At 43.5% G+C, this 13,534-nt stretch overlaps 1 protein-coding gene across 6 annotated transcripts in view; it reads right to left on the bottom strand.

The window, feature by feature from the left end:
* The window catches only part of ACTN1 (actinin alpha 1), a 133,645-nt gene that overhangs the window by 34,815 nt on the left and 85,296 nt on the right, over nucleotides 1–13,534 (bottom strand). For all 6 annotated transcript variants that reach the window (XM_032774794.2, XM_032774796.2, XM_075065396.1 and 3 more), the window contains exons 4-7: nucleotides 12,228–12,314; nucleotides 11,527–11,614; nucleotides 9,140–9,218; nucleotides 847–928 (exon numbers count right to left, since the gene is read on the bottom strand). In XM_032774794.2, coding sequence (XP_032630685.1) covers nucleotides 847–928; nucleotides 9,140–9,218; nucleotides 11,527–11,614; nucleotides 12,228–12,314 — 336 coding nt within the window. The remainder of the gene's footprint in view (nucleotides 1–846; nucleotides 929–9,139; nucleotides 9,219–11,526; nucleotides 11,615–12,227; nucleotides 12,315–13,534) is intronic.

Here is a 13,534-nt window from a genome sequence, read left to right on the forward strand (position 1 = left end):
TCCACACCCTCCTCTAATTCTCAACAAATGGCTTAATTTAAACGGCAGCGACCAACTACACCAAAAAAGGGTCAAGGATACGAATCCTGGGTAGAGGGAAGAGTATGTTCTTCACTGGACTCTCTCTTAAACCACTAAATCTAGATCTTAAAAGGATATGGGGAAACCAAGATCTTAGGTAAATTTTAGATTCATGGCAAGATAATTGAAACCTTTACACAAGGCAGTAATGACAGTGCAGGCTTCTGACTACAGAGATGACAAATTGGTATAAGATATAAGCAAACTCTTGTAGTCAGAAGTCTACAAGTCTGTCGGAACTAAAAACTAGATCCAACCCAAACTGGAGCCTTTACTGTAACTAATAGGGAGTTATGGTCCAGGGATGGGATGCCAACATGTGTCAAACAGTACGATGGGGACAATGATACCATGATGATATTTAGGAAATAACTGAAGTTGGTCTGTTTTGAGGTTTTCTTCCCTTCATTATATGTAGGGCCACCACATAATGTGCTGTTGGATCACAATTCAGTTAGGTGTCCAATATGGAACCCCACCCCAGTGAGATACGTAATACTTGGATAGATCTGTCTCTGATCACTGTATCAGCCCCAGGTTAAAAACTACAGAGCAGACATGGGAGAATGAGGGTACCGGAGGAAGAGAGAAACAGAACAAGAGATTCATTTTTCTGTTGTAACCTTTATTCTATTTGTTTGGGGTGTGGTGATGGAGGGGGCGTTCAAGATTAGGAAGATATGAAATAATACATGACCATCTAGAACAGGTGAGGAATCTCTTGGGGAAAAAAAATTAAAAAACAAAAATTGGATTCTACTTTACCTTCTGCATCCAACATCTTGGGGATGTCCAGATACTTCTCAGCCACGTCGAAGGCTGTGTTTAGGTTAGTAAGAGGATCATCCTAGGATAGGAAGAGCCAGAGCATTAGCATCAAAATGCAACAAGAGGAACAATATTTCTCTGAAACCAGAGACCATCATTGTATGATTTGCTTCAGATAACTCAACTGGATTGACAGAAATACATACATGAAACCACTGATGCAGCAGGCACCACAACAGATTAAATAAATGGGTTCATTTTAAAAGCAGTGCCTGGGGACTCAGTCATGTGACTAATAGCATTAACAGGAATCACAAGTGTATGCATTTGATTGGTTAGGAGTCAACTTTGCAAACAGGTTTAACAAAAGCATATAAAGGGTGTGGGGATTCCTAGCTTTTAAGGTCGGAAGAGACCATTATGATAATCTAGTCTGACCTCCCCCCCGGTCACAGAATTCCACCCAATAACTCCTGCATCAAGCTCATAGCTTTTGCTTGATTTAGAGCAGGAGTTCTCATACTGGGGGTCGTAAGCTCTCAGGGGGTCATGAGATTATTACGTGGGGATCGTGAGCTGTCAGCCTCCACCCCAAACCCCGCTTTGCCTCCAGCATTTATAATAGTGTTAAATATTTTTTTTAAAGTGTTTTTAATTTATAAGGGAGATCGCACTCAGAGGCATGCTCTGTGAAAGGGGTCACCAATATAAATGTTTGAGAACCAGTGAGTTAGAACATATATTTTAGAAAGAGACTCAATCTTGATATAAAGATGCAACAATAGGAAACATTATGCATACCTCACAGCCTAATTAAAAGGCTGTAATTTGCCCTACTATAGATTTAATGTCATATTGATAGTAACAGTGGTATTTTACATTTATACAGCACTTTTTACCACTCCTCTCCTGTCCAAAAAATTTCAAAATGCTTCACCAACTATTTACATCCAGCAGCACTATGATGGCAGCTACCTCTGGGCTTGACTATGGTTACCAACTGGTGTACAGTTCATTGCACACAGTTGAGTGGGAAGAAAAGGCAGTTTCCCGGGACACCTGGAATAAATCCCTACTCTGCAAGATTTTTTTGTTTTTGTTTTTACGTAAAGGTCCTGTCTTTTGCATGCGTATTAAACCTCCATCCAAGATATCCCCACTTAACAGACATTACGTAGCCCTCGAAAACATAGCATATTTTTATTAATTTCTATTATACCTATTGCCAGGGCAAAAATGCACTTCAGTTACAGAGCTTAAAAGGTAGTTATTCAAATCCTAAAGCACATAAGTGTGCCTTGACCATACCATGAAGATAACTAAACTCTAAAGGACCAAACAAGGAGCTAGAATTCCAAAGGCAGCAATCATCAAAAAAGAAAGCTCTGTGAGAAATCATTAAGTGTTCAGACATAGCTACCAACAATCTAGTGCCTCTCAACCAGTCTGAGAACTCTCAGACTCCAGACTATTCAGCTTTGCATCAAACACCTATGGAAATGAGATTTAGTTTTATTCTATGAAAATACTGCAATAATCAAAACTTGTCACAATCATGCTCCCAAAAATCATTCTGTTTGTGTGAAATAAGCTGCCAAAGAGATACCATCAACTTTTATGTTGTTGGCACTGGAACCAGTGGCTTCTACTGGTGGAGAGTCTACATGGCAATTGGTAGTGTTTAACTAGCACATACACTAACAGGTTTTCAGGATTGTGAAGACTGTCTCTCTCAGCATATTCTCATCAATACAAGAGTGGTGCACCCTGACTCTCCCCAGTGCTAGGAGATAAACTGCATGGAATTTCTTCATACTTCACATTTGGCTTTTCTGTGCCCCTTAACTCCAACACTTAAGGATCGAGTCCCTCCATCCTGTAACTATGGCCTACATTGTTCGTTTCTAGATGTATATGTTTTCATGTAGTTGTATTAAAACACGTATTGTTTGCTTGTGCCCCAGGTTACTAAGCAATCTAGATCACTCTGTATAACTGACTTACACTGGGGGAGTGGTAAATAAAGAAGAGACTGTGTGTCATTTGCAAACTTTATCAACCAGTGAAATGGACACACACAGAGACCAGGGCAAAAATACTCTATTGGCAATGCATTCAGCATCTAAAAAGGAGTGCATCACAATTAACAATAAGCATTTCAATCTCTAACTCCTATACATTCAGATACACAGAGCCAAGGCGGCCATCTGTAATGGCACATGTGGAGAGTCCCAGTACTGAACACAGTCTAAGTATCAGGGTAGACCAAACCAAAATGCGTTCAGTGCCATTTCAGAAAAAGTGTGAAGATCTGGTGGAACATGGTACTACTGGTCACTTTTTCTATGCTGGTTTTAAAGTGCCTTGTCTACATTTGCAGATAATGATTTTCAGGACCAGATGAGGAGGAGCAACGGAGGCCAGCTGCAGTGCTGTTTTTTGTTGCAGACAATCACTGCCGGCAATAGGTCATTTTCTAATGTTGCTAGACTACAGAGATACAGTCTGCACATTTCCCTAGTATTTCCTGCCTGCTACAAGTTAGAGAGAGATTTCTTCCTCCTGCTTCCATAACACTTGGGTCTCTGCCTAAAATAAAAAGGTGACATTCGGCTGACAAAATGTGACAACCCTAAGCTCCCCTTCTCCTCCCCCCCACTGCCAAAAACCAAAACAATACAAACCCTACCTCCCCCCAATCAAGGCTGAAAAGAGTTTGTGCTTTAATCTAAATGGGATGTGTCTATATTAAGTGAGGAAACCATTGTATGGACACAACTGGCATGAAACTGATGGCTGTCACATTTGTCATGATGAGAGCCGTAGCCACAAATAATCAATGCTGCTTGATGGCACCTTTTTGCCTTGTCCAGACACAGTACACTCATAACTGTGATTGCATCAGTGCTTTTAGATTGTAGGCAGCCACAAAGAACTGTACTGTGGGATGGAGTTAAGAGGATTGGACACAACAATTCGCATGCAACATTCTTGTTTCCTATCTGCACCGGTGAGAAACCATGATAAGCCATGCCTGTTCAGCCAGTGCTTCGCTAAAGACCTCACCTCAGGCACTGGGACCAGTTAGTAAGTCAGTGCATGTAAAACACTTACATCAGCTACTGTGTGTGGATACACAGTGTTTCATGAATTTGGCAAACCCCAAAGAACATTTATAGCAGCATTCCTTCACCTTATATAGGCAGGGCCTTAGACCCATTGCTTGAGAGAGAAAAAAGAAAAGGCCTTTCATTCATTAAACTACATTAAATTCTCAGCCAGACTGTTGCATTAAAAAGCCTGAGAATTCAGAAATCCAAAGTGCTGGCTCCATCACTAACTCCATCCCCTAGCCCACGTGGCATTTTCATTACTGTACAGAAACACCACATACATTAAGCAGCACCGTGTACGCTAACAGTCTAATTTCTCACTCATAAGTGATCATTAAACAGTTTGGCATTTAAATGGCCTTTTAAAACAAAAACCAGCCCTGATACACTTCACTGGTGTAGACCCGTTTGAACATGTGTTTTGAAGAGTGGTCAGACTCAGCAACACCTCCTCCAGGAAAGGGAGGAGCAAAACATTAAGTCAAACTCATTTGCATATCAGACAGTATCTACAGCCTTCCAACACCAAAGAGGGAGAGGAATCTAGGCCTGGCACAGAAGGGGTACAGCTTAGTGTAATGGAACCTAGTTAACAAGAAATTTTGTGGCTGAAAGTCAGGAAGGGTTTCCTGAAAGGAAGATCTACTGTGTAGAAGTTCTCCCAGAGGAAGCACTGGAAGCCCTGTTGTGTGCGAAAGTGAACACAAAGCGAGACAAGTCCATACATATATAAATTTTGTAGGTAACAAAAATGCAAGATTCAGCGGCCTATAAGGGAATGAAGCTGATGACCACACCACTGCAAGCAAACAACCTAGTGTTTGACAAAGACTAGCTCATGGATGAACAGGGGACCTAAATCTGAGCAAAACTCAGACTATGAGCTGGCAAAGAGAAATGCTTTTAGAACTGTATAGCAATGGTGCAGTCTTCTGTTGGAAGATGCATAATTAGTCAAATCAGTCCAGTTTAGGAGTGCCCCTGTATTCCATGCTTAAATTAGTTCTCATACAGCACTGGAACTGTATGAGAACTCATACAGCTAGCTAGGAGACTGTCCCCTCCTAGGCAAGTGGTGACGACCTGGCTTCAGTAATACAAACCTGTGATACCTCTTCACTGGGCTACAGCAACGCATTCTACCTGCATGTTCCTCAGGAGCTACAAGACACAGCAGCACATCTCCACATCAACATGGGTCATCATAAGCACATCATACCTGTCCTTCACTCACTACACTAGCTCCCTGTACTCTCACACCAAAATGTAAGGTGCTTAACAATCCAGTCCTCTTGTACCTGAATGACTGCCTAAAGATTCAGGAAGAGGACTATGATCAACAAGTCCACCTCTCAGGAACAACAGAGATGCAAAGGTGAAGCTCATTCATGCAGGAGACAGAGCTGTCTTATATGCCAGTCCAGGACTGTGGAATGAACTCCCACAGATTCTAAGAATCACCTCTAAACCTCACCATTTTCCATTCCAAACACAACATGCACCTCTTCAACCTCACCTTCACTAATATAAACACACACACAGCACAACAGACATATTGTTATTTTAAATCCACATGCAGCAGATTTTCCCTAGATAGAGAAGAACAAGGAAAGAACTAATATCAGTCACATATTAGTCATGTGGTTTAACACAGCACTCATATGCCACAGCGACAGGTGATATGAGAACCTGGACAGACTGGCACAGAATGAAAGCCGAGACTTCTCTTTCTCTAACATCTCCAATTCCTTCTAGGGCTGTGCACCCCAAAGAACACACAAGACTGATGTTTAAAGGGGTAAGGCCCAGCAGAAGCTCCTTGACACCAAAATTGCCTCAGATGAGCTTTAAGGTAGATGAGGGAAGAAGAAAGGAACAGCTTGCTAGAGTCTGTCTGAGCCAACATTAAGGAAAGCTGTATTTTACTTGTTTAAAGATTCCACTATTTAAACTGTGATCGTTGGTAAACCTGGCCAGAATAAAAACTATCTTGTGCACTCTGCTTTTGCTGACTGGAGACATTCATGTTAGATTCTCCTACAGCTCCCCCTTCTTCCCCACAACCCTGACTCTCACACTCAGAGATGTCTCTTCTCCTCCAGTAAGCTTGAAGTCCCCATATCACAAGCTGTTACCATGGTAATTATTGCAATGTCACCAATACAAAAATTCCTCTATCAACCAGCAATCAGGAAGGAGGTGGGAGTGGAGAGACAGAGCACTTACTGTATCTGTCAGAGCTGCAGAAGCTGAAAGAAATCCAATTAGTATGACTTATGTTTTCAGGAGTTGTCTTAAACAAATTAGGAAGCATCCAACATGGCAATATAAAGCTTATACTGGCCAAGTTTATGTGCTGATTACAGTACTGGAGGAGTGATTATGCCCTCATTCAATCTTCATGCTGAATGAAGAGATCAAAAACGTGGTTTGCAATTAGGCTAAAGATAGGGGAGAGATGAGGGAAGGGAAAAACTCAATTCCTGTTCTGACAAACTGCCCCATGTCAGCATGCCAAGAGAATTCACCCCAACATCTTCCCTACCATTAACTAGAGCCCTGAAGACCAATCACTTGTCCAAAACAGGTAGCTGCAATATCAAGTAGTTGCTGCCATCCAAGCCTATTAAGGCACAGGTGTGTTCCAGAACTGCTGAGCCCTTTTGCAGCTTTTAATGAAGCAGCTCAATAGGACATCAGGTGTCAACATTTCATTAAAAAGATGTCAGTTTTTCCTGCTGCCTCTTAAGCCCCTTATAATACTAGTCTGAGCTTTACTGAAAGAGCACAATCCCCAGCTTATCTCAAAGACTCCTTTATGTGGACAATTGTGTCTCCCTTCAGCCATATCTGTTCAGAACATGCCCAATTCCCTTCATTTGATCTACAATGATAAACTGTCATTTTTATTCCGCTACCCAGCAGCTACCCTCGTCCTCACTGATCCAAAAGGGTCTAGCAGGAATGAAACAGAACCAGGGGAAAGGCTCCAAACTCTGGGGGCAGTGGAGAAAACTAAGTGAGCTGAACTGAAGAGGCAAAAGGCAAGGATCTGAGGAGGGAGAAATGGCTTTGCCGAGACTAGGATTTAAAAAGACCCATGTTAGCAACATCCTAGATGACACGTAAAAGTGTAGCGTGGAGAAGGCCCCCTGCTGCCTTCAACATAAGCTAAACTGGTAGAGTTGGAGAAAGGCTGCCTGCTACACTCTCCCTAGGGCTTTAGCTCAACCAGTTCAGCGTGTGCAAAAAGACAGTGTCCCTCAGCCAACCCCATTGCTGTAGACAACATGCTAACAGGGCACCTTTAAATCCCAGTCTAGACAAGGCCAAAACAAGCAAGGGGAAGAGGCAAAGGAAAACAATGGTGGTGAGAAAAGTGCACAGGGAAGGAAAAACAACCATGGGAAAGAGGACAGGAAGCAGCAGAAAAGGTCTGATGAGTTTCTCTCGTTAGAAGGTTTCTCTTTAACCTTCAAGAAAGGCAGAAGACAAGGGAGGAGCAGGGGTTGTCAAACCCTCTGCAGACCAAATTCTAGCCCTCCATGTGGACAGGACAACCACTCATTTTCATTCTGAAAAGCTGTCAGTCTGCGTGAGCAGACAAACTTCCTTTCCCTTTCCTCACAGCAGGGCAATTTGGCTTTTGTTTCTAGTAGGGGAACTCTGTGGTTTCCCTGCTGGATTTTTCATTTTCAAAGGCCCATTGTTTAGCTGCCTTATTTTTCCAATAGGAAAAAAAAAAAAAAAAAATGAAAACATGGCTGACTTTAACCTGTTTTCTTTTGTTGCTGCTGTTTGTGTAAACAGATTGGGTCCAGCTCCACTGTTTATTCATCAAGTGCTGATCCCAAGATGCTAAAACTGATAGAAAACACAATTGACTGCTCTGCAAGACAGTGAACGCCTCGGAAGTTATTGATTCTATGGAGTATTAGGCATTGTGCAGTTAGCGTCTCACACATACATTTATTTAATTAACTCTTTTGCACTCTACTTATTTGCATACTGGTCCCATCCACTTGCCCCCACCATTGCAAGAACCGAGATCCATTAGCAATGAGGTTCTATGCTTATATCAATGATTTCTATATCTAACACGCTCAGTTTCCAAGTATCGCAAATTCTTGCCCTCAGTGACACCTGTGCAGTGTCATTTCCTTCAATGAGTTGGCACAGGCATAAGTAACTGGAACTACATTTCTACCGTGATATAACGCTGTCCTCGAGAGCCAAAAAAATCTTACTGTGTTATAGGTGAAACCAAGTTATATCGAACTTGCTTTGATTTGCCAGAGTGCACAGCCCCACCTCACCCTCAGAACACTGCTTTACTGCGTTATATCCAAATTCGTGTTATATCAGGGTAGAGGTGTAGTAGACTGTTCTGTTGACAATGCAGAGGTAGGAATAGAATCCAGCTCACGCTTTCATACTGTGCTGGCTCAGGAGAGCTAACAGGTATACAAAGCAATAAACACTCTTTGAGCACCAAGTCATCCGACCTGCCTCCAATACACCAGGGAGCTGATCTTTTGAGCAGGAAGGTCTTATTTTCATAGAACTATTTTTCAAAGTAGAATCAAACTTTCCTATAAACGCTTTTCAGTTGCTGAATGCGCCAATCCAAGTGCTAGGAAGAGCTCAACACTACAGCAAAGATGACTTACCACTAAGGAGGCAGCGCAATACAAGGCTTCAAGAGATGGCAAAGGATACACATATGCCTGTCTCACTCTAGTTCTGTGAAAAGGTATCTCATAGCCAGGTAACCTGCCCCATCCTTTTTGCTCCAGACCAAACACTGACTTGACTGGTTAGTTCATGTAATTTGCACACAAGGCTAGCATAAAAGAATTGGCATAATTGAGTTAACAAATTTTGCTACATTGGACCTGGGCACACATGATCCATACTTCCTACAGACCACAGCCACCTCTTATCTGCCAATAAGTCCTTGTGAAAACAGGGAATGGCAGGTAGGCAATTCATAAACCTTTTTTCAGTGAGGCTGAATCTATTGATTTCTCCCCTCTTTCCTCCCTTAGGCAAGATATTTTCAGCTTCAGTTGCAAGTTTAAGTTTTCCTCCTGGTTTGTCAAGCTAATTCAAGTCCCTCTTAATTTCAGCAAACCCAGGGTATCTGCTCCTTAACTTAAATCAAATTAAGCTATTACCTTTCGCAGCTTCCCATAGTCGATGAGCTCTGGGCGATGTCTGTGAATCAAAGCACAGAAGCCAAGGCCATCCTTCCAGCTGTGAAAGAGATGGAAGACAGCACAATTAGCAGTGTTCAGTCAGGAAGACACATGGAGGGGCATGACAGATGGCGGCAAGACTCTGGGAGCCTAGATCTTTACTTTTGGGCTCATTAGCTTATAGCAACTTCAGTAATCCCCATCCTGCTCTCAGTGAAGTCAGTGGCCAAAACTCCCACTGACTTGGTGTAGGCAGGTTCTTAGTGCTGCTGCCTCCCTAATGCCAATTTTCACTCACCACAGAACTTTCATTGTTAAATAGTGCCCAGGCACTCAAGGGCAGAAGCAGAGCTTAGGGATGAAAAACGTCTTCATATGCAAACCAAAGATCTTCTAGGAGAGGATAGATCAAGAATGAGGGGGAGCAATCGCTATTGGCGATGATCAGTGCTATATTTGCCCTCCCTCATCTCTTTACCCCCCGGGGGTCCTTGGCCTAGAATCCAAAGCTGATGGGAGAAGGGAGGACAAAAAATAGACCAATATTAGGGTGGACAAAAATGGGGGTTTTATTCTATTATTTAAATTATAAAAAAAATCTTTTAAAAATAAACCGTTTAAAATGAAATCTCAATTTAATACAAAATATGTTAAGGTCTAAATTTATTATAATCTCTTGAAACATTTAAATAAAAAAATAAATATGCTGAATCCATGAGCCTCTATCAAAAACTTTAGGTAAAGGCTGCTTTTCTATACAAGGAAAGAATCCGGGGGGGGGGGGGGGGAGAGACATACAACGTTTGAGGTCAAGCTTTGTAAATATGGCACAATAGCTCATGCACTATATTAAGGGCTTGATCCTGTACGGGCCCTGGGGCTGCGCTACTGGATGTCAGAGACTGGCAAAGTCACCATAGGCATTGAGACCCAGCCTCTGACTCCAGGAGACACCATCATCTACCCCATCAGGATCACTCAGTGAGCCCACCTCTCTTCCTGAGCTTCTCCCTTCCTGAGCTCTGATTGGCTCAGTTCTCAAAATTATGTATACTCTTATAACTCCTCCCATAATTCACCATTTTCTAACATGCTAAAAATGTACAATTAATATGAATCTGAAAATATTTAAGCTGTATAATTGATTAAATAAATTTATGCCAGCAGTGTACCCTAATACGTAGCAAAAAGATGTACCCAATCTAGTGTGAAGGCTCAGTTTAGTTATAACTATTAAAATGTATTGATTTACATCAACCGATGAGAATTCATTTTTCTTTTAAAAAACCCTGAAGTACAAATGGAAAAGTTAATTAACACTGATTATTTAAATTAAGGCTTCCCACTTGAAGATTTAAATCAATCCACTCTGATTGGTGTAAGGTTAGATTAATACAAAAGATTACCTATATTTTGCCTTTGGAGACGGATGGGATTTTATTTAGTAGGAATCAAAAAGGTGAAGGAAAAGGAAAAAAGGAAAAAAAACCAAAAAAAAACCCCTGGCAATTCTAGTCAATTTCTCCTCCTCCCCAGTCTGACTATGACAGGATCATTCTGCACAGTTATGCTTTTTGTAAGGATTTGTTTAACCTAACTTTATACCACCACCCCCACTAGCAGGGTTCCCCCCTCCCCCTTCTATGGTGATACTTGCATAGCTTAAGAGATCCCAAATGTCGACCACGTCTACACTAGAAAAGGTTTCCTGGGGTAGCTCTACTGGGAAACCCTCCTAATGCAGACCCAGCTTATACCAGCAAAAAGGTGCTCTTGCTGGTATAGCTTAAACAGGCTCCCCAAGCAAAGTGAGCTGTAACAGCAAAATCTCTTATACCAGTATAACTTCGTTTACGCGAGTGCTTTTGCCAGTTCAGAAATGTTGTTTAAGAAACAAACAAAATAAAAAACAAACAAACAAAAAATCACCTTCCTAACCAACATTCCTATACAGGTACAAGTTTCTAATATAGACACGACCTTAGGAAATTTATCCTAAAACTTTCTGTAGCTTCACTCAGGGGAAGTACTATTTCTTAATCAGCCTACAAATACTGACAGTGTCTTCAGTGGGCCTAACACTCCAAAGTATTTGACAAAGGCAGCATCTGTGGTTGGAGAAAGGGATTGGGGAACAGAGAAACTGGGTCCTGTTGTGGATTTTGCCACCGATTTGCTGTGGGACATTGGGCAAGTCAGTAGATGCAATTTTTCACCTGCATAATATCAGAACGATAACTAGTCTCAGAACTTCCTTGAGAGGTTATTTATGCCAGATGCTGAATAGTGTCAAGAGCCCTATGAACATACAAAGATCAGAAAGCCAAATACTATAAAAAAAAACTTTGTTTTGAATAATAAATTACCTGATGTGGAAATTCTGGATGTTCACATTTTTGTAGGGAGCTGTCTTCCTCTGACACCATAACAAAAGCCCTTCCTTAGCAGATGTCTCTAGAGAGAAAGCAAAAACACGCACGGATTAACCTATTTTTTCCTGGAATTTTCTGATCCCTTGCATAGGCTGTAGAACAGTATTTCCAATTCATTCTGACCCAGTGTCTTTGTTAGAAACAGCAGTGAGGCATTTAACTTCCTTCTTCTAGGGATGAATCTCTTTTGCAGGTTTCTCATTTGTTACCATTATTTCTCTCAGGGTAGGTCTACATGGCATTTTGGAGTTAGCTGCCTAGTCCGGGTCGACATTTCCATGCAACACCATAGGTCAGCCAGCAGGAAAGGTCCTAGAGTCCAAGACCCACTGCACATTGCCAGGTTTCACCTTTGCCCCTTTCCTTCCCCACCTCTCTCAAATACACTCCAAGGAGCAGGATATGAAGACTCCTCCCAGGATATCCATATCAAGCCATGAACTGGCCATCAAGGGTGGTCAGAGTTCAGGGCAGCTTTGATCTCAGGCCCCATTGTGTCATCCAGGATATGTCCTCTGCTGATTCAGTTACCCCTGAAACGGGATCTCCTTTGTGGCAAGGAACACAGCTACCTGCCCCCCAACCAAAGCCACCTTCACTTGTTCTCGAACAGCAAGATGGAGGCTCAGATTTACCTTCCACAGAGATATCCTGAATAGCAAAGCGAAGGATGATGGTCCAGATCATTCCAAGGGTCATTTTAACATTTCCATCCACAATTTCTGCAGGAAAAAACAAAATTATGTTGTGTGCGCAAACCCCAGGGGAAGCCTGACATGGGGAGCTTTATCTTTTACAGATCTGAGAGCTGAACTTCCATCTGATGAACGTTTCCAGCAGGGTAAGGTTCCCAAGTTAAATTGATACAGCCCGGCAGGCTCTCCACAAGCTTGTCCACCCCAACCTCTACAGCTGTGTCAATGGACCACAGTCTTGACCTGCCGCAGTCAGTGGTATGTTATGTGTGAGCTCTGCAGAGCTCCACTGATATATCTCAATCCTACTACTACTGAGCCTTTAAATAGAGCTGACAGTATAACGGCCTGTCTACATGGGAACGTTATATCGGTATCTGGTACAGAGTGCATTCAAACCATTATAGCTATACTGGTGTAACTTCCCAAGCGGACACTCTTATTTCAGTACAAGGCCTTTTTCTGGTTTCGCGTATGTCATTTAGAGCTTGGTCTATGCCAGGCCTGCACAATATATGGCCCGCAGGCCGCATGTAGCCTGCGTGGGCTCACTGTGTGGCTTGCGGGGGCTGAGTAGGCAAGCAGTGGGGTGGGGCAAGCCAATGGCTGGCTGGCCGGCCAGCAGGCGGGCGGGATGGAAGAGGCCAGTGGCAGGCTGGAGAGTGAGGGTAAGCCAGCGGCATGGGGCGGGGGCAGCAGCAGAAGCTAAGAGGCCAGCGGTGGGCAGGCAGGTGAGCTGGCGGCGGGGGGAGTAGGCGAGCCAGTGGCGGACAGGCAGGTGAGCTGGCAGGGGGGAAGGAGAGGGGGGCTGAGGAGGCGAGTGGGGGGTAAGTAGACAAGCCGGTAGCGGGAGAGGGGGGCTAAGGAGGCAAGTGGATGGCGGTGGTAAGTAGGCGAGCTGGGGGTAGGGTTGGGGGCATGACGAGCCGAGCAGGCGGGCAGTGGCGGAGGGGGAAGGTGGCTGAGGAGGTGAGTGAGTGGGGGAGGTGAGTAGGTGAGCCAGGGGGTGGGCTATACAGAGGCAGTACTAGGGACTCATAGGGATCCTGCTGGCAGTGATACCAAGGTGGCCGTACCAGGCACCGCCACGGGCGGAGGCACTCTAGCTGGGACAGGTGCAGCCCCAGGCAGTTTCGAGGCTCTCGAGGGTGATGCCATAGGAGATCAGGAGGGGACTGGCTGTGCTGCCGTGTAGGGGCAGGGCTGGCACGTAGGGCAGGGTTCCAATCCTGGAAACAGCGTGACGA

This window comes from Chelonoidis abingdonii, chromosome 4 (assembly GCF_003597395.2).
Source record: "Chelonoidis abingdonii isolate Lonesome George chromosome 4, CheloAbing_2.0, whole genome shotgun sequence".
NCBI lineage: Eukaryota > Metazoa > Chordata > Testudines > Testudinidae > Chelonoidis > Chelonoidis abingdonii.